This window comes from Phodopus roborovskii, unplaced genomic scaffold, assembly GCF_943737965.1.
Source record: "Phodopus roborovskii unplaced genomic scaffold, PHOROB, whole genome shotgun sequence".
NCBI classification, from domain to species: domain Eukaryota; kingdom Metazoa; phylum Chordata; class Mammalia; order Rodentia; family Cricetidae; genus Phodopus; species Phodopus roborovskii.
In genome coordinates this window covers 49427850-49445825 of record NW_026126407.1, presented here as the reverse complement: position 1 = coordinate 49445825, position 17976 = coordinate 49427850, and the positions used below count along the sequence as shown (strand labels likewise).

At 41.8% G+C, this 17976-nt stretch overlaps 1 protein-coding gene across 1 annotated transcript in view; it reads right to left on the bottom strand.

Moving 5' to 3' along the window:
* LOC127219568 (ATP-binding cassette sub-family A member 17) overlaps positions 1-17976 on the bottom strand; it is an 87231-nt gene that overhangs the window by 44514 nt on the left and 24741 nt on the right. Inside the window, exons 9-13 of the mRNA XM_051181242.1 lie at positions 15202-15375; positions 11007-11179; positions 9969-10112; positions 7861-7990; positions 817-971 (exon numbers count right to left, since the gene is read on the bottom strand). Coding sequence (XP_051037199.1) covers positions 817-971; positions 7861-7990; positions 9969-10112; positions 11007-11179; positions 15202-15375 — 776 coding nt within the window. The remainder of the gene's footprint in view (positions 1-816; positions 972-7860; positions 7991-9968; positions 10113-11006; positions 11180-15201; positions 15376-17976) is intronic.

The following is a 17976-nucleotide window of genomic DNA, read 5'->3' as shown; positions in this document are numbered from 1 at the left end:
TTAAAGACTTAAATATAAAAATTGATAAGGATTCTAGAAGTGTCCTTTATCCTAATATTTGATTTTTAATTTTGCACTTGATTTTCCTTTCTACACAGAGTACCTTAATTCCCTAGAATTATCTGAATGAAAGGATGGCCTCTTGTTCTAATTCTTAGAGGTGACTCTAAGAATGCCACCAGATAGCTTTTGGAGTTGGGGCTGGTCAACAGAAAGACTAAGCCATGGTCTGAAGCTCTCTTCCCCATCCTTCAGAGAAACTGGATAAATAACTCACCATATCTACATAATAAATCTTGGATAAAAAATCCTAAGCTTCTAAGTTTGAGGTTTTGGGATGATAAAGGCACTGAAAAGCTAGAAGGGTTTGTGCTCTAAGAAGCATGGAGGTGCCTTCCCAAAGACCTTGCTCTGTTTGCTTCATTGTGTCCATACTTTTTGGTGCAATGAAATGGTCACTAAGTAAATGTTTTCCTGAGTTTTTTGAGCAGACACAGAAAACATCGAACCTGAGGAGTGTGCTATGGAAACAACTTGGGATTTACAGTGACATCTGAAGTGGGGTAAAGTCTTGTGTGGGTGCTTGAACTGGAAGGGAGAGTTATTCTAACTCCAGGTAGCATTGGAAATGAATCATAGGACACCCAGTGTGTAGAGAATTGGACTAGATGGGAAACTGCCTTCCCATATTTGGTATCAGAATATTGAGAAACTTATATGTGTTCTCTTAAAAGGACTCCTCAAAATGAATCAGAGAGCTGTAGTCTTTCTCACCATTCCTATGAATGGACACAGACACATCATCCACCAACTCACCTGCCCATAGAAAAAAAGATGGTCGGTTACTGTAAAGTTATCAAATAAAATGTCATGTTGTGGGCACCAGCCCAGGCTCTTCCTAATTTGAACCATGTCTTTTGAAACTTCATACCCATTGACATATGCCTCTCCCTTTGAAGGAGAAATAAGACCTAGAACCAAACAGAAAAGACACCTTAAAGTCATTTTCAGGCAGAGGCTGCAAGAGTATGAAGGCAGAACAATCACTCTTGCTGTTTGTTCTCCCATAGACTGCCCTTATTCTCCTTTGCCGCCATCAGCCAATCAGCAGCAGCCCAGGAATGTATGTTCTATGTGTGATAGCACTTGAGGACATGCAGGAAAGATCAGAGACAGGAAAAACCCTTCCTGCTTTTGAGCAATTCCAATCTGGCTAAATGAATTTAATAATATAGGCATTTGCAAAGTAAATCACATTACTGCAGGGATCATAGTAAATTTGTATGCTTAGTAAATATTGTGGAAAAAAAAGAACTTTGGGAATCTAATAGTTTTGAAATATGATCCTCACAAAGACAAGGTATGACTTATTGCCCATAAATATTTGTTCCATGAATGAATGAATGAATGAATGAATGAATGAGTGAGTGAAGTTACTGACAAATGTAAGCCAGTATGCAACTTGGCAGCCTGACTTCCTACATACTATCTTTATCTTTATTCTTGTTAGAATGACAGGAATGATAATCACAAAAGTTTCAGAAAAAGGAGTAAAAATTATCACCAAAGAAAGAGGCTGGAGGACTGGTTCAGTGGTTAAGATCACTTGTCACTGGAGAACTGGGGTTCAGTCTCTAGAACTCACATGGTGGGTTACACTGTCAATAACTCCAGTTCCAAGAGATTTAGCACCCTCTTCTGGCCTTTGCAGACACCAGGCACATACATACGTACATGCATGCAGGCGAAACACTACATACATAGAAAAAATATCTTAAACTAAGTGGTGGTGCTGTTGTTAGTGGTGTATCCTTTTAATTCCAGCACTGGGAAGCAGAAGCAGGCAGATCTCTCTAGGCCAGCCAGGTCTACAGATCTAGTTACAGGACAGCCAGGGCTACGCAAGGAATCCTATCTCAAACAAACAAACAAACAAGCAATTAGCAACAACAAAATTTACTTTAAAAAAGAAAGGAAGGAAGGAAGGAAGGAAGGAAGGAAGGAAGGAAGGAAGGAAGGAACAAACAGGCTAGACAGTGGTGGCGCACACCTTTGATCCCAGCCCTCGGGGAGCAGAAGCAGTGGATCTCTGTGAGTTCAAGGCCAGCCTGGTCTACAGAGCTAGTTCCAGGACAGTTAAGGCTGTTACACAGAGAAACCCTATCTTGAAAAACAATAACAATAAAAAAGAAAACAAAAAGAAAAAGAAAAGAAACAAATGTTGCTTAATAAGTTCCACCATGAAAAGATAACTACAGTTACCATTTTGATATATTGCCTTACATAATTTTATACACATTTTGTTTATTTATATTTGTTGTGGTATTAGGTAAGAGTTTTACCAATGAGCTAAATTCCCAACCACATGCATTATTTTTATAATAAATTAGGAAAATATAAATTATGGGGTTTTTTGGTTTTGGATTTTGGTTTTTGAAGACAGAGTTTCTTTGTGTAGCTCTGGCTGTCTTGGATCTCAATCTATAGACCAGTCTGACATGGAACTCACAGGGATCTGCCTGCCTTCTGCTTTCCACACTGGTTGTCCTATTCTGTTTTTTAAAATTCTTTTAAAGATTTATTTATTATGTATACAGTGTTCTACCTACGTGTATGCCTGCAGGTCTCATTATAGATGACCTCTAGAAGAAAAGCCAGTGCTCTTAACATCTGAGCCATCTTTCCAGCCCCATTCCATTTTTTATTTTGTTTTATTTTGTTTTTTTAAATAACCTTTTCTGTTTTGTGGGTTTCTAGTTGTTTGAGACAGAGTCTCTATGCATGCTAGGTAGACCTTTGCTTTGCTGTACAACACAAACTGGCTTAAACTATCTCTTACAGACCAGTCTGGCCCTCAAGGCATGTATTAAGAAGCTCTGCTTAACTGTTTTGTGTTTGTTGTTTTTGTTGTCTGTTTTTAGTATAACAATTTATTCAGGCAATTTTTCTACAAAAAATGTAACCTTTTCTTTTGAGACAAAGTTTGATTATGTTGGCCAAACTCTTGACTGCCAGCTTTATAGGCATGTAGCATTACTCATAGCTAGAAATGCATTGTTTGTAGAAACACATTCATTCATATGTGTGTGTGTGTGTGTGTGTGTGTGTGTGTGTGTGTGTGTGTGTGTGTGTGTATCTGCTGTAGGGGGTGCCTACTACATGTAAAGGCAGAGAAAGACTTGGGTCAGTTCTTTCCCTCTACCACAAAAGTTCTGGGGATTGAACCTAGCTCTTCAGTCTTGATGGCAATTGCTTTTACCAGACCAGATCTGCAGCATTTTTAAGAGCTAAAAATATTTCATTGTCACAAAGTATTTGTGATTTTCTGTAAGTATAAACATAAAACGTAGCAAAGATTAAACTCATGCCATATTTTTTATTCTAAGACAATATAGCTGGATTTGGTTAGGTCCTATAAGAAAGGTAAGATTTTTATTTGTTTGTTTGTCTTGGATTTTTGAGACAGTTTCTCTGTGTAATAGCCCTAGCTGTCCTGGAACTCACTCTGTAGACCAGGCTGACCTTGAACTCACAGAGATTGACCTGCTTCTGTCCCTGATCTGGAATTAAAGGGGTGTGCCATCAAGTCTGGCTATTTTATTTTTTAAAAAGGTGGTTTTTGTTTTGTTTTGTTTTGTTTGATACTGCTGTCTTGCCTGAGTGTCTGTGCATCACATGCATGCAATACACATGGAAACCAGAAGAGGGCACAGATTCTTTGGAATTGTAGTTACAGACAGCCAGCCTCCTTGGTGGTGGGTATTGAATCTGTGTCCTCTGGAGGAGCAACAAGTGCTCCTAAGCACTAGGCCATTTTTCCAACCTCCACTCCTGGGGGACAACATTTTAAAAGGTTTTGATACTCTCTTCCAAACTAGATCTTCCACTTTGGCTGTTACTAATAAAGTATACAAAATTATCTGGGGAATGAAAGGTAAAGGACGACTGAAGCAATAGTTCAGCATTTAAGATCACATACTGCTTTTGCAGAGGACCTAAATTCAGTTCCTATTACCTATAAGCCCCTTGAATCAGGACAGTGGCCAAGCCCCACTCTTGGGAACCTTCAACCACCAGGCTCTGCCCACAAAACACTCTAAAGGCCACAATGACCTGACTCAGTCCCTCAAGATGCAGGCGACCAAGCTCTGTTCTACAACATAAATTTCAGGGCTTGAAATCCCACCAATTCCCACCCTGGAAAGCTCTGCCCTCCCCCCAAACCCTATAAAGCCTGTCTCTTCCTCAGTTCCTTGTTGATTCTCAATAGAGAAGAGGCAGCCACCTTCTTGTCTTTCCCAATAAATCTCTTGTGTAAGGTTTGTTGTGTGGTGTGACTTTGTGGTATTTCTTAGTTCCTGACTACCAGAATGCCTTTTCCCTCAGACCTTTAACACTTGCATTTTCCCTTCAGAGCTGTTACACTTATGTACCCACATAAGGTAGTTCACAACTCGCTATAACTTCAGCACCAAGAGATCCAACACCTTCCTTGGCCTCTGTGGCGATTGTTAATGTGTATGTGAGTACATGTATGCTGAAACCAGAGGTCAACCTCAAGTGTCATTCCTCAGGAACTGTCTACTTTGTTTTGTGAGACAAGCTCATTTAACAGGGACTTGAGTCTTGCTGATTAGGTTAAGCTGCTGGCCAGTGAGCCCCAGGGATTCTCCTGTCTCTCCCTCCCCAGCACTGGGATTGCAATGGATGCTAGGGATTGAATTAAGTCATACTTGCACGGTACTTGCTTACTTTACAATGGAGCTATCTCCTCCACTCCTAAGAACTCATCTCAAGGCCAAAAGATACTATTAATTAATTTACAAGTAAAACTGCTTCAAACACCTACTGTATCAGGTGACCCAGCTCCAACTGTGAAGACCAAATCAGAGTACACTGAGCTCCCCAACCCATGGAATTGAGACTAAAATAAGTGCCTTCTACAGCTGTGCAGCTCAACACTTGAGCTAACAAGAGAAAAGATCCCAAACTCAAAATGTCAAGCTGCCTTTAAACGTTAGTGTGTCCTCAGGAGCCTGGCACCATGGAGCCCTAGTTGCTGCAACAGGTGCAGCACACACGTGTGCACCGATGGCTCAGAGATCCTTCTATGGTCCTCTACATGTGGGAAAGCTGCATCCCAGGCATTGAGCCCTTTGCTCCCCAGAAAGAACAAACTGGAACAAACTTCTCCTCATTACAGCAAATTCCGCAAAAACAGGCTCAGTGTGGAAGACCAGGATGAGGCAGGTATATTAGGAGAGCAACCGCTGCTGCCTTCCCATAGGCTTCCTCATCAAAGGAAAACTATACGGTAGAATAGAAATATTGAGACAGAACCCAGGGACCAGAGAGATGGCTCAGATATTAAGAACGCATATTATTCTTCTTTTATTTTTATTTTTATTTTTTGGTTTTTCGAGACAGGATTTCCCTGTATATCTTTGGGGTCAGTCCTGGAACTCACTTTGTAGACCAGACCTGTCTCACCCTTCTGAGTGCTGGGATTAAAGGTGTGCACCACCACTGCCTGGCTGCATACTGTTTTTATAGAGCACCCAAATTCAGTTTTGAGCTCACAACCAACTATAACTCTAGCTCTAGACAATCTAGATCTAGCCTCTGCAGGCAACTGAACTCACATGCAAATACCTATGCACAGGCATCCATGCATACATATAACTAAAAATCAATCATTTTTAAAGGTAGAAGGTAGAGAATCTGGGGAGATAGCTGATAAAGTGCTTGCACACAAGCATGAGGACTGAGTCCAATCCTCAGCGCCCACATAATTCCACTGCTGGGGAGGCAGAGTCAGGCTAGTCAGTGAGCCTCAGGCCCCTGTGAATGAACCTGTCCACAAAACAAGGTGCACAGCTCTGAGGAATGACACTTGAAGTTGACCTCTGGTTTCCATATACACACATCCACACACCCACAGCCACAGGCACTCACATTCACATCCCAAGGGTAAAAGGTGTCATTACTCTAGAATAATTATAAAAAGTCTTTATGCTGGGCAGTGGTTGGCACATGCCTTTAATCCAAGCACTCAGGAGGCAGAGGCAGGAGGATATCTGAGTTTGAGGCCAACCTGGTCTACAGAGTGACAGCCAAGGCCATACACAGAAATCCTGTCTCCAAAAACACCAAAAAAAAAAAAAAAAAAAAAAAAAAAAAGGAAGAAAGTGTTTATGTCGATTTATAATAATTGAAGAATTAAATAATTTCAGATGAAACACAAAACTTCACAAAGTAGGAAAACAAAGTCTATAATACATAAAGTTTGGGGTCTTTTTCTGCCAAAAAATATAGTATGGAGTTGGCACATACCTATAATCCTAGCACTTGGCACTTGAGGCCAGACTGAGCTACACAATAGATCACATCTGAAAATAAAAATTATGGTGGAAATCCTTTGCTAGCCAATGTCTTGGGGAAGCAGCCAGACTTTGCTTCTACACTGAATATCTCCAGAGCTCGTGAATACTATTATATGTCACCTAGTGGTATCCCTTTCACCAGGCCAGAGTTAAATTTTTTGTGTGTTGTGTCATTTTGTTCGATTTCTGTGAGAGAGCTTCAGTGATACTACATGCATAGCTGCCATTTTGACAGTATTTGCAATTCAGCCTTTTAGTTAATGAAACTGAGTGTGTATTCTATGCAAATACATTGTTGTGGCATTGTGTGTCCAGATGTAAACAGGGCAGTTTCTTAGGGAATGAGAAATATCATATACATAAACATATAGGCAAACAAAATATGGACGTGGAGGAATCCTGGTCACAAACAAGGGATTATAACAGGGAACAATGAGTAAAGTAAAAGACTCATGGCCTTCCTTGACAATCCAGTATCTGACTTGCCTCCTTGACACTTAGCCCAGGGGTACAGAGAGCTTCTTTTCCAGCAGTGAGAATTTCACACACTACGACTGGGGGAGATGGCTTCCTCAACCTAACATGTTGAGGTCTACTACCCCCTAACTACCCTAGTAATACTACTGTACCTCTGTACAGGAAATTGTGGGGTTCAGTCCCCAGTCTGGAACAACACTGTATCTCTCTATCTCTATCTCTATCTCTATATATGTGTATGTATTTGGCTTTCAAAATCCTGATAGCAGCTTTTGGTATGGCCAAGAGCACCTTCCACCAAATGTCACTAAATTGTGCTGTTCTTCAAGTGTCTTTAACAGCAAGCGAAAGATGCTCACATGTGAAGACAGACTTAGAGCGGGCTGACCAAGATGCTCATGGCTCCCAGCTCTGTGGTATTCTGTATGTAAGAATGTGTTGGTTTTGGAGCTCCTCCAAAGCTGGGTGTGAAGCCTTTGATTTTGTCCAGAGCTTTATACGTGTTAAAACTCCAATAAATGTTTCTTGGGGGAGGCTTCCAATTTCATAGAATATCATTTAATTGACAGGATGTAAAATAATTATTTAAACATGAAAATTATTCTGGATGGTTATTTTAGAATAACTCATGGGTATCATTCTAAAAGTACGAGTGGCAATCAAAATCCAAAGATACTTTTGTTGAGAGATTTGAGATGTTCAGAAATTAACAGTGTCTCACATTGAACAGGAAAGTTCTATCTAGAAAGGAGTGTTCATGTCTTGTCATGGTGAATGAAATTGAGTTCTGCAGACTGACTGAAAGAGGCAAAGATTTCCTTTTCTTAGTACAGTTATTGAACTCTAACTATATACAACCAGATACTATCAAGATGGTACAATTAATAACAAACCATGTTTAATAGTGAAATGTCAATGAAATTTAACAGAAAGTCCAAAATCTAGATCTGTGAAACGATTTATTAAGGGCTTCCTCTGTACAAATGACCCACACAGGTACCTGTAAGAATGGAGCAGATCGTGGTTTTCCCTGCTCCATTGTGTCCCAGGAGAACAGTGATCTGTCCCTTATACAGGTTCATGCTCAGATCTTTGACTGCTATGCGTTTACTCCTTCCCCTATAAAAAACCTGTGGGAAAGTTAGGGTGTGACTGGCAGGGTGACACCACACACAGAGGAGTTTCTAAGGAGTATGGCAAGCTTCATATCCATATCAACTTCCTTTGAAAGCTCATCAAGCAGGGAGAGGACTGGAAAGAAAGAGCACTGGCTGTTTTTTTTTAGCTGTCCCAAGTTCTACTCCCAACAACCTTTTGGTGGCATGGTGGCTTACAGCCATCTATAATGCTGCCTTCTGGACTGCAGCAAGAACTCATAAACATTAAATAAATAAATAAATAAACCTCCCCACCCCCCTCAAAAAGAATAAGGAAGAAAGCAAAAATACCCTATAATGCCACACCAGAGACAGCAATCACATTTTAGTGTCATATTTAGAATATTTCTATCCCATCTAATGGTATTTGGGTTGTACTTTGGGTATGAAATGCAGACCCTATTGGCTGGCTGCGACTTAGATGTCAGTTTTCACAAGTCACCTAATGGTGCCTGGAAGAGGAATTATAGAAAGATTGGCACACACCCCCTACTCCCCGGTCCTGTTTGATCTCTATGTTTTGAAGCAAGTGTGACAATATTGTTCTTTAACTTCTGTCTCCTTTTCTGTAGAGGTGCCCATGTGACCAAGTTCTGGACAAGGATAACAAGTAGTCTGCTAAGAGGAAGTCAAGGGAAGTAAGGGAGAAAAGAAGGAGAAGAAACGGCAAAGGAAGCATTCTAACCTGCTCTTTCACCACAAATGAGCTACTTACTCCAGCCATCTTGCAGTCAGAAAATCTCGTGATATGGAAAAGCAATTATTATATGATACTCAGTCAGAAAGGGCTGTAAGCTGGCTCTGTAGACCAGCTGAAACCACACAGAACCATCTGCCCCAAGACTGCATATTATAAAGAGATCACTTTTCTTTTTTAATGATTTATTTACCTTTATTTTACATGCATTGCTGTTTTGCTGGGCATGCCTGTCTGTGTGAAGGTGTCAGATCCCCTGAAACTGGAGCTACAGACAGTTGTGAGCTGCCATGTGGATACAGGGAATTGAACTCAGGACCTCTGGAAGTGCAGCCAGTGCTCTTAACTGATGGGCCATCTCTCCAGCCCTTACTAGAAGAGAGAGCTAGAGCGCTAGTTGAAGAGAGTGAGAGAACAAGATCGAATTCCCATAGAAAGTTAGGGAGACACCTAATTACTATCACAGAGAACCTGGACAGGAGTCACAAGTGTCCTGGTCTGGGATATAATCCACATGCTCCCCCACCCCAGTAGAAGGCAACACAAGGCTGAGTGGTTTGTTTGTTTTCATTTTGAGACAGTTTTAACTAAATAACTCTGACTGGCCTAGAACTCTCTCTGTAGACCAGGCTGACCCCAAAAGTAGAGAGATCTACGTGTCTCTGCCTACTATGTGCTTGGATTAAAATCTTGTACCACCACACTCAGCTGAGTTAGAGTTTTAAGGTGACAATACCAAGGAAGTAGAGAAGGTCCCACTGCTTTCTTTTATAGTTGAAGACCAGAGAGTTCAAACAGACAACCACATTTTGTAGGTATTGTACACACTGAGATTATTCCATGTTGCAGAAACCCTTAGTAAACAGGGCCCTGTTTGGAGCAAGTCTCTGCAAGCACCTATAGAAGAACCACTGCCTGTTTCTATTTCTAGAAGCAAACAGTGAGATCTGGTTTACATTTTGATTTGGTGGATATGTTATCCATCAAATGGCTGCATTCTGGCTTATCTCCAACGGAGGTTGAGAGGACACTGTTTCAAAAACAAACAAACAAACAAACAGATCAACACTCTTCCCATTTAACTTCATGATGGCAAACAGGGCATTTTAAACCATGTTTCTAATGTTTGAGAGTAGGATCACATAGGGAATTACAACTCTTGATGCCAAAGATTCCTGTAAGCACTGTTAGAATAAAACACAAACTTAAAAGAGTTGCTTCTCAAGTCCCTCTAAGGAGGTTTGAAGCTAATACCTTATACAAATGTTGGATTTCGATTGCTTTCATTTGATCAGTTGGCCCATCCTGCATGAACTCTCTTCTTGAAGGTTTCTCAGGATCCCCAATGTCTAGAAGTGGCAGTACTACTGGAACAGGCTTCTTGAGACAAGGCAGGCACTGCAGGAAAAGTCAACTTATACACTAACCACTTATGTGGTTTTTCTCTTATGGAAGATAAATTTTGGCAAATTAGACATCTGCCCCACAGAGAGTTAGTTGTTGAATCAATTATTTAATGGCACCTGGAGAAGTTATCAGCTCACTGATGGATGCATTACAGGTCAGTGGCATTTCAGCCTATAATCCCCAGCACTAAAAGAGGATCTAAGGAAGTGGCCTTATGACCAGGTTCTGACTGTCCTTGGAAAGCTGCCTTACCATCAGCCATGATCCCTGGGGGTGGGGTGGAGGGACAGAGGTGGTGAGACCTGGATGGGGATGCTGGTGTTACAATGTATTTGTTTCTTCATAACCCAAGAAGGAAGGCAGATGTCCCAGCCCCTGGGCAGACCACCACAGACCACTGTGAGAGTTTAGTTAAGCACAAAAAGGCTCATATTTGTAAGGAAAATTTCATCTGTGAATTTCTGGAATTGTGACACAACTATTGGCATCCTCCTGTGGTCATAGAGATCTCAAAGGACCCTCTACCAATGCAGCTCAACTGAGAAAGGGTGTTGAGAACTCTAGCATGTTGGGGAGGGAGTTCTGTGGGATAATGCAGAGCCTGGTATTCAACAGGCATATATTCAAATCTGAAGACACTGCCAGGTACACTGCATGAAGCTATCCTCCCTGTCTCATGTTCAAGTCCACTGCATCAGCTGTGCGGCAAGTACAGAGAAGCTAAGACTCCACAGGCAGCGTCAGGCTGATAGTTAGCAGGTGAATCCACGGTTAAGACTTACTGGTGTTTGGGATCTCAATTAGTACATCATTGGGAGACAGAGGAACACAGATGACAAATATAAAAATTTTAATATCTGTCTCTAAAACAGAATCAGAACTTACCTTGGCAAGGAAGTACCAAAACTTAGGTATTCCAAACTTTCCTGAGAAGATAGAGTCCACCGAAAAGCCTATCAGACAGTACATGAGTGAGTCCAACAGGAGCAGCACCAGCACCTGAACAAAGCTAAAGTCTCCTCGGACACTGCCTATGTTCCTCCATTGGATGCCTGTGCCTGTGACAAGGGAGGAGGACAGTGCTGTCTGCATGTTGGGAAGTCTGCTCGTTCCACAACACTCAGCAGTCCTATCTAGAGATAAGGACCTGGGGGATTCCTGGAGTGCTGGTCTTCATTACCACAATGGAAAAGCAATGAAGTTGGGTTCTTGTGTTAGTAAAGGATGGCAGCAGCAGCAACAATTCACTTACTAACAGGTGGGAAGGCACCAATTGTCCCTCAAATATCTTTAAACTTGGGCCACTGCTAGAGTGTGCTTCCCACCCTGGATTAGAGGTCCTACCTCCTGCAGCTAATCCTCAGAGAAAACACCCTCACAAATATAGCCAAAGACATATTGCTTAGTTGATGCCAGCTCCAATTAAGTTTGTAACCAATACTAACCATCACAGATTTTTAAAGTATGTATTGTAATAGTACTAGGGACTGGACCTGATACTATTAGCAGGTACTGTGCCACCAAACTGTATTCCCAGTCCTTTAATTTTTCTGTTTAATAGACAAGGTCTCTAAGTTTTCCAGGCTGACCATGAGCTCTCATTCCTCCTGCCTTAGCCTCTCTAGTGGCTAGAATTATTGGAATATGCCACAATACTCAGTTAGTGGAGAATTTTTTATTTCTGTTTTTAATTCATTTATTCATTTGTATGTATGTGGTGTGTATGTGCATGTGTACCATAGAACATGTGTGTAGGTCAGAAGACAATGTGGAAGAGGTCAGCTCTCTTCTTCTAACACAGTTTCTGAGGACTAGACTCTGGTCATCAGGCATGAAGGTATGCAGCTTTAACCACTAAGCCATCTCACAGCCCTTTTATGGTTTCATTTTATCTCCACTTTTGATGTATTATTTAAAAAGAAATGTAGTGGGGCTGGAGAGATGGCTCAGCAGTTAAGAACACTGGTTGCTTTTCCAGAGGCCCCAGGTTTGATTCCCACCACTTACATGTTTGTTAGCCTTCTGAATATCACTTTCCCCATAAAGTGACAAGTGTTTTTGTTTCATTGTTTTAAATTACAAGAGCAAATTTCTAATGATGTGAGTCCTTTAAATATTCTGAACATAAACCACTTGCTAGTATCATGTGTGTCTTCTCTTATTCAACATGTCTTTTCCTTTTCTCATATATCTTAATTTAATGTTGATATTTTGTTATCTGCCCCCCCCACACACACACTGGATTAACACACCATAGACTGAAACCTTAAAAACTTTTAAAACAAATTACAGCTGGGATCTTTCAATGCTGATCTTCTCAGGTATCTGCTACAGTGATGGGAAGCTGACTAACAGAATATGTTAAAAGAGATACAATAATAGACGGAGCCATTGTAGGTTTGAAGAGAAAACTGACTCTAAAGAAATGTCCAGAGACCTGCAAGGATTACCCCAACTAACAATTTGAATAACAGTGGAGAGGCTACCTTAAATGCCCTTCCCTGATAATGAGATTGATAACTAACTTATCCACCATCCTAGAGCCCTCATCTAGTAGCTGTTGGAAACAGAAACAGACACCCACAGCTAAACAATGAGCTGAACTCCTGGTATCCAGTTGCAGAGAGAGAGGAGTGATAAGAAAAGGGGTCAGGGAAAAGGATTTCTATTTTTGTTTCCAGAAAATGAAAAGCTGTGTTTTCCTTCCAGACTAATGTGGTTTGATCAAGCCAGACCACCTGAAACAGAGTACCAGGTGATCCTACATTCAAACAGCCGGACAAAGCAGCCTTACAGACTACAGCCAGGATTTCTGCATCTTCTTAGAATCCCCCATGACAGCGCTACTTACCAGCAGGAAGTAGTTTGGAAAGAATGACGCCCAAATTCCCAAATATTGTCTATAAATGTTTGTTTTCATTTAAATGGACTTGGTTATATCAAATAAATAAATAAATAAATTTTAAAAAAGAAAAAAAAAAAAAAGAAAAGGCTACAGAAACCCACAGAGACAGCTGACCTGAACAAGGAGGAGCTCATGAATCCCCAGACTGATAGCTGGGAAACCAGCATTGAACCGACTCAGATCTCCTGAACATGGGTCTCATTTAGGAGGCCTGGGCAGTCTAAGTGACCTCTGACAATGGCACCAGGATGTATCCCTGGGGCATGAATGGACTTTGGGAGCACATTCCCCATGGAGGGATACCCCCTTAACCTAGAGACAGAAGGGAGGGCCCTGTCCCTGCTCCAAATGATTTGACAGATTAGTCCCTGCTCCAAATGATTTGACAGATTTTGTTGATCCCGCCTGGAAGGCATCACCTCCCTGTGGAGTGGGTGGGGAAATGGGACTAGGGGGTGTTGTGGGGCATGGGAGGGTGGGAGGGAGAGGAAACTGGAATCAATATGTAAGAATATTAAAAATATATTTAAATTAAAAAAAAAATTTTAAAAACATTTTAAAAAGTTTTGATCACAAGGGTGATGCTAGTAGGAGTTGGAAGAAACCAAAAGATGTGGCTTAGGGGGAGGTGGGGCTTAGGGGGAGGTGGGGCTTAGGGGGAGGTGGGGCTTAGGGGGAGGTGGGGCTTACGGGGAGGTGGGGCTTACGGGGAGGTGGGGCTTACGGGGAGGTGGGGCTTAGGGGGAGGTGGGGCTTAGGGGGAGGTGGGGCTTAGGGGAGGTGGGGCTTAGGGGAGGTGGGGCTTACGGGAGGTGGGGCTTACGGGGAGGTGGGGCTTGGGGGAGGTGGGGCTTAGGGGGAGGTGGGGCTTAGGGGGAGGTGGGCTTATGGGGAGGTGGGCTTAGGGGGAGGTGGGGCTTAGGGGGAGGTGGGGCTTAGGGGGAGGTGGGCTTAGGGGGAGGTGGGGCTTAGGGGGAGGTGGGCTTAGGGGGAGGTGGGCTTAGGGGGAGGTGGGCTTAGGGGGAGGTGGGCTTAGGGGGAGGTGGGCTTATGGGGAGGTGGGACTTAGGGGGAGGTGGGCTTAGGGGGAGGTGGGGCTTAGGGGGAGGTGGGCTTAGGGGGAGGTGGGGCTTAGGGGGAGGTGGGGCTTAGGGGGAGGTGGGGCTTAGGGGGAGGTGGGGCTTAGGGGAGGTGGGGCTTAAAGGGAGGTGGGGCTTAGGGGGAGGTGGGGCTTAGGGGAGGTGGGGCTTAGGGGGAGGTGGGCTTAGGGGAGGTGGGGCTTAGGGGGAGGTGGGGCTTAGGGGGAGGTGGGCTTAGCAGAAGGTCTTTATGTTATTGGGGGAGTATTTTAAGAGAATATGAGACTTGGATCCCTTTGTTTTCTTGTTCATTCCCTGGTAGTTTGCTTTGCTGTCTACATCTCTCATGAAGGGCTGGACACCCAGGGGTCCAACATAAGGAGGCTACCTAATCTTCAACTAGAATTTACAGATATGTAAATCAAAATGTTAATTATTTCTAGACAAACCTGTAAAAGAGTAGACACTAAAATCAATGAGACTAAAATATGTGAAAACACATTACAGTAATATTCACTGTTTTCTGAGCTTCTAATCATAAAGTTATATATATTTCATATCTATAGAACTATGTAAACATATAATTTCTAGTCATTTTTTTCAAACAGAGTTACTCTGTTGCCCAGATGTCTGGATGGGATTCCTGGGCTCCAGTAATCTTGCCTCAGCCTTTCAAGTAGCTAGGACTACAGGCCCATGCCAAACTGTTTGGCTCCAATTTCCTTTCTTTACTATGCTTTAGTTTCCCTTCCCATATCCATATCTATGCTGGGAGGCTTTTTGTTTGTTTGGTTTTGGTTTTGGTTTTGAGGCAGGCTTTCTGTGTAAACCTGACTGCCCTGGAACTCGGCCTCAAAGAGATCTGTCTCCCAAGTGTTGGGATTAAAGACATATGACACCATCACCCAGCTTATGCTGTAAGGTTTGTGAAGCATATTATATATATCTCTTTAGCATCCCGCAGAGTACCTATTATAATGTAAATGCTCAAACACTAAATGAAACAAATATGTCACTTATGTGTATTTGGAAATGGAGGACAGCCTTACTCAGTTCAAAGCATGTAGGTAGCCTAATAGAGAAAGATAAATCTTACCTTTTGCTTCAAACAGAGAGATGAATCGGACTCCTATTGCCATGGCAACGTTTGAGAAGAGGCAAAAGGCTATCTTTTGGATATAGGTCCTCTGGTGGTAGCTGAAAGTGATGTACAGGTAGGGGAGGTAAGTCAAGAAGAAGACGATGCCACCTATTACAGTTCCTACATGCGCTGCAGATTCAGAGAGGAAAAGATGAAGCATTTCATCAGTAACATGCAAGTTACTATGATATAAACCTTGTTTCCCTGCCATGAAAGGAAGTGTCTTTGTGACTGTTCCAGCATTTCTGAAGGGAAACAACCTCCTTTCATATTTGCACTCTTACTAGTAAAAGATGAAAACATTTGCAGCACTTTAATAAAAATGAAAGTAGCTGTATGTGGTGGCACACTCCTTTAATTCCAGTACTTGGGAGGCAGTGGTAGAGGCAAATGGATCTCTAAAGTTGAGGCCATTCTGGTCTACAAAGTGAGTTCCAGATCAGCCAGGGCCACATGATGACACCAAATTAGGAAAGCAACCCATATTGCTACACAGCTACACAGCTACACAGCTACACAGCTATGATGCCTATGAGCTACAACAATGCCTACCACAACACAATAGTCCTAAGGGTGCAATGATGGCACACATACCTTGGCAATAACCAACATCTCTCTCATTGGATTTAAGACCCATTCAACAAGAGGGAAACTATGCCTGGTACCAGAAAGCAACAAACAACCCAGGGCAAGTGAAGTCACAGATCTTGGAAAAGAACTGTCATTTTGCTAAACTAGCATAATCCCTAATTTCATTGTAAGTTTTTACCCATATTTATATATCCATGTGTATATGTCTCATCCTACCCATATTTAAATCCATGTGTATATGTCTCATCCTACCCATATTTAAATCCATGTGTACATGTCTCATCCTCCATCAAAGGAAACAACAAAATGGAGACCATTACAGAAGAGAACAAGTGATCTTGTAATGCCGGCCCCAAATGATACATCTACAACACCAAAACTCAAGAATCAGTGGAGGAGGGGGTGGAAAAACTTTAAGATCAAAAAGATAAGGAAGTTTTCTGTGATATTGCATCTTCTGAAAATATCAGAAAAGCTGTACCCAGGAAGTCTCACCAACATCTCTGCCTAAACAAAATCCAAACATAGATGACCCAATAAACATATTAGCGTGGAAGCAGGAAATCTTATGGGATCCCAACCCGAAAAAATAAATTACATGCAAGTAAGGAATACTGAGAGTGGGAGAAATATTCTTCCCCAGGGAAGAGCTCTCCAGTTATTTATTCAATACCAAATTATTAGCCCTGAAATCATACACATACAAGTAACATTGTACAGATTGATCAGGTTTTCTTTATATATTTAGAAATATGTATATATGTAACAATAATTAAAAGGGGGGCCATACATAAAGAGAGAGGAAAGGAAAAATGATGTTATGATTATAATTTCAGAAAAAAGAGGAAGTGCTCTTAACTGCTGAACCATCTCTTCAGGCACTCCCCCTTTTAAAAAAAAAGATTTTTAAAATGTATGTGTATCTCTGTGTGCTTGTATGTACCACATACATATAGCTGTCTACAGAACATGGAAGAGGGCATCAGATTCCTGGGAACTAGAATTAAACCTGGGTCTTTTGAAAGAACACTGAGTGCTCTTAACTCACTGAGCCATCTCTCCAGCCTCCTGGTCTATAGTCTTAATTGTGATGCCTTTTTTTGAGTTTGGTGTGAGATAGGATTATTTTTTTTATTTTTGAGTTGCATGAGTTATTTTATTTATTCTGGATACAAGTTTCTTGTAGTATTCATAATTTTAAGAATGTTTCCCCAAAGACACAGATTATATTTTTACTTTATTTTTCTGTACATGTTTGCTATGCTGCACTCACTAGTCTGGTTCTCTGTAACAAAGATTGACCTTGAATTCAGAGCAATGGTCTTGTCTCTGTAATGCCAAGTTCGTGAAACCCCAAAAGATCACCAAGGAGCCAACTCACTGATGCAAACGCACAAGGTTTATTGTTAAGTTACAAGCCTCAGCAGGGACCCTGTCCAGCAAACTGGCACAGCAGCTGCAGGAAAAGGGTGGCTGGCCTCAATTGCAAGGGGGTTATAAAGGAAAAACCGCAAGCAGGGTGGTACATGCCTTGGCTGTTCAGGATTGACTAAGCATAAGTGACCTTTGGATTCATTGACATGGGGACTAGGGGAATTTCTCAAGGTGGCTTTTTCTGAGGATGGATAACTCATCCTCTCCAATTTACCTTGCTCTCACAGTCTCGGCAACACAAGTACTGGAATTATAGGCATGTGCCACCACTTCTTTTTATCATTGTTGATGATGCATGGTTTATCTATTATGTAGCTCTGGCTGTTCTGGATCTTGCTATGGTGTAGACCAGGATGGCCTTGAACTCACAAAGATCGTCCTGCCTCTGCCTCCCAAGTGATGGGATTAAAGGCATGTGCCATGACTGCCCAGCCACTACCAATTTCTTGATGGAAACTTTAATGTACAAAAGTTTTAAATTTTTCTGAAATTCAACTATGAATTGTCTGTTTTACCAGTTATACTTTTGGTATCCTAAGAAGTTATCATGTAATGTAAAACCATATAGATTTTCTCTTATTTTTTAAAGAAATATTTTTATTTGGGCTGGAGAGATGGCTCAGTGGTTAGGAACATTGACTGCTCTTCCAAAGGACCTGGGTTCAATTCCAGTCACTCATATGGTGGCTCACAACCATCTGTAAC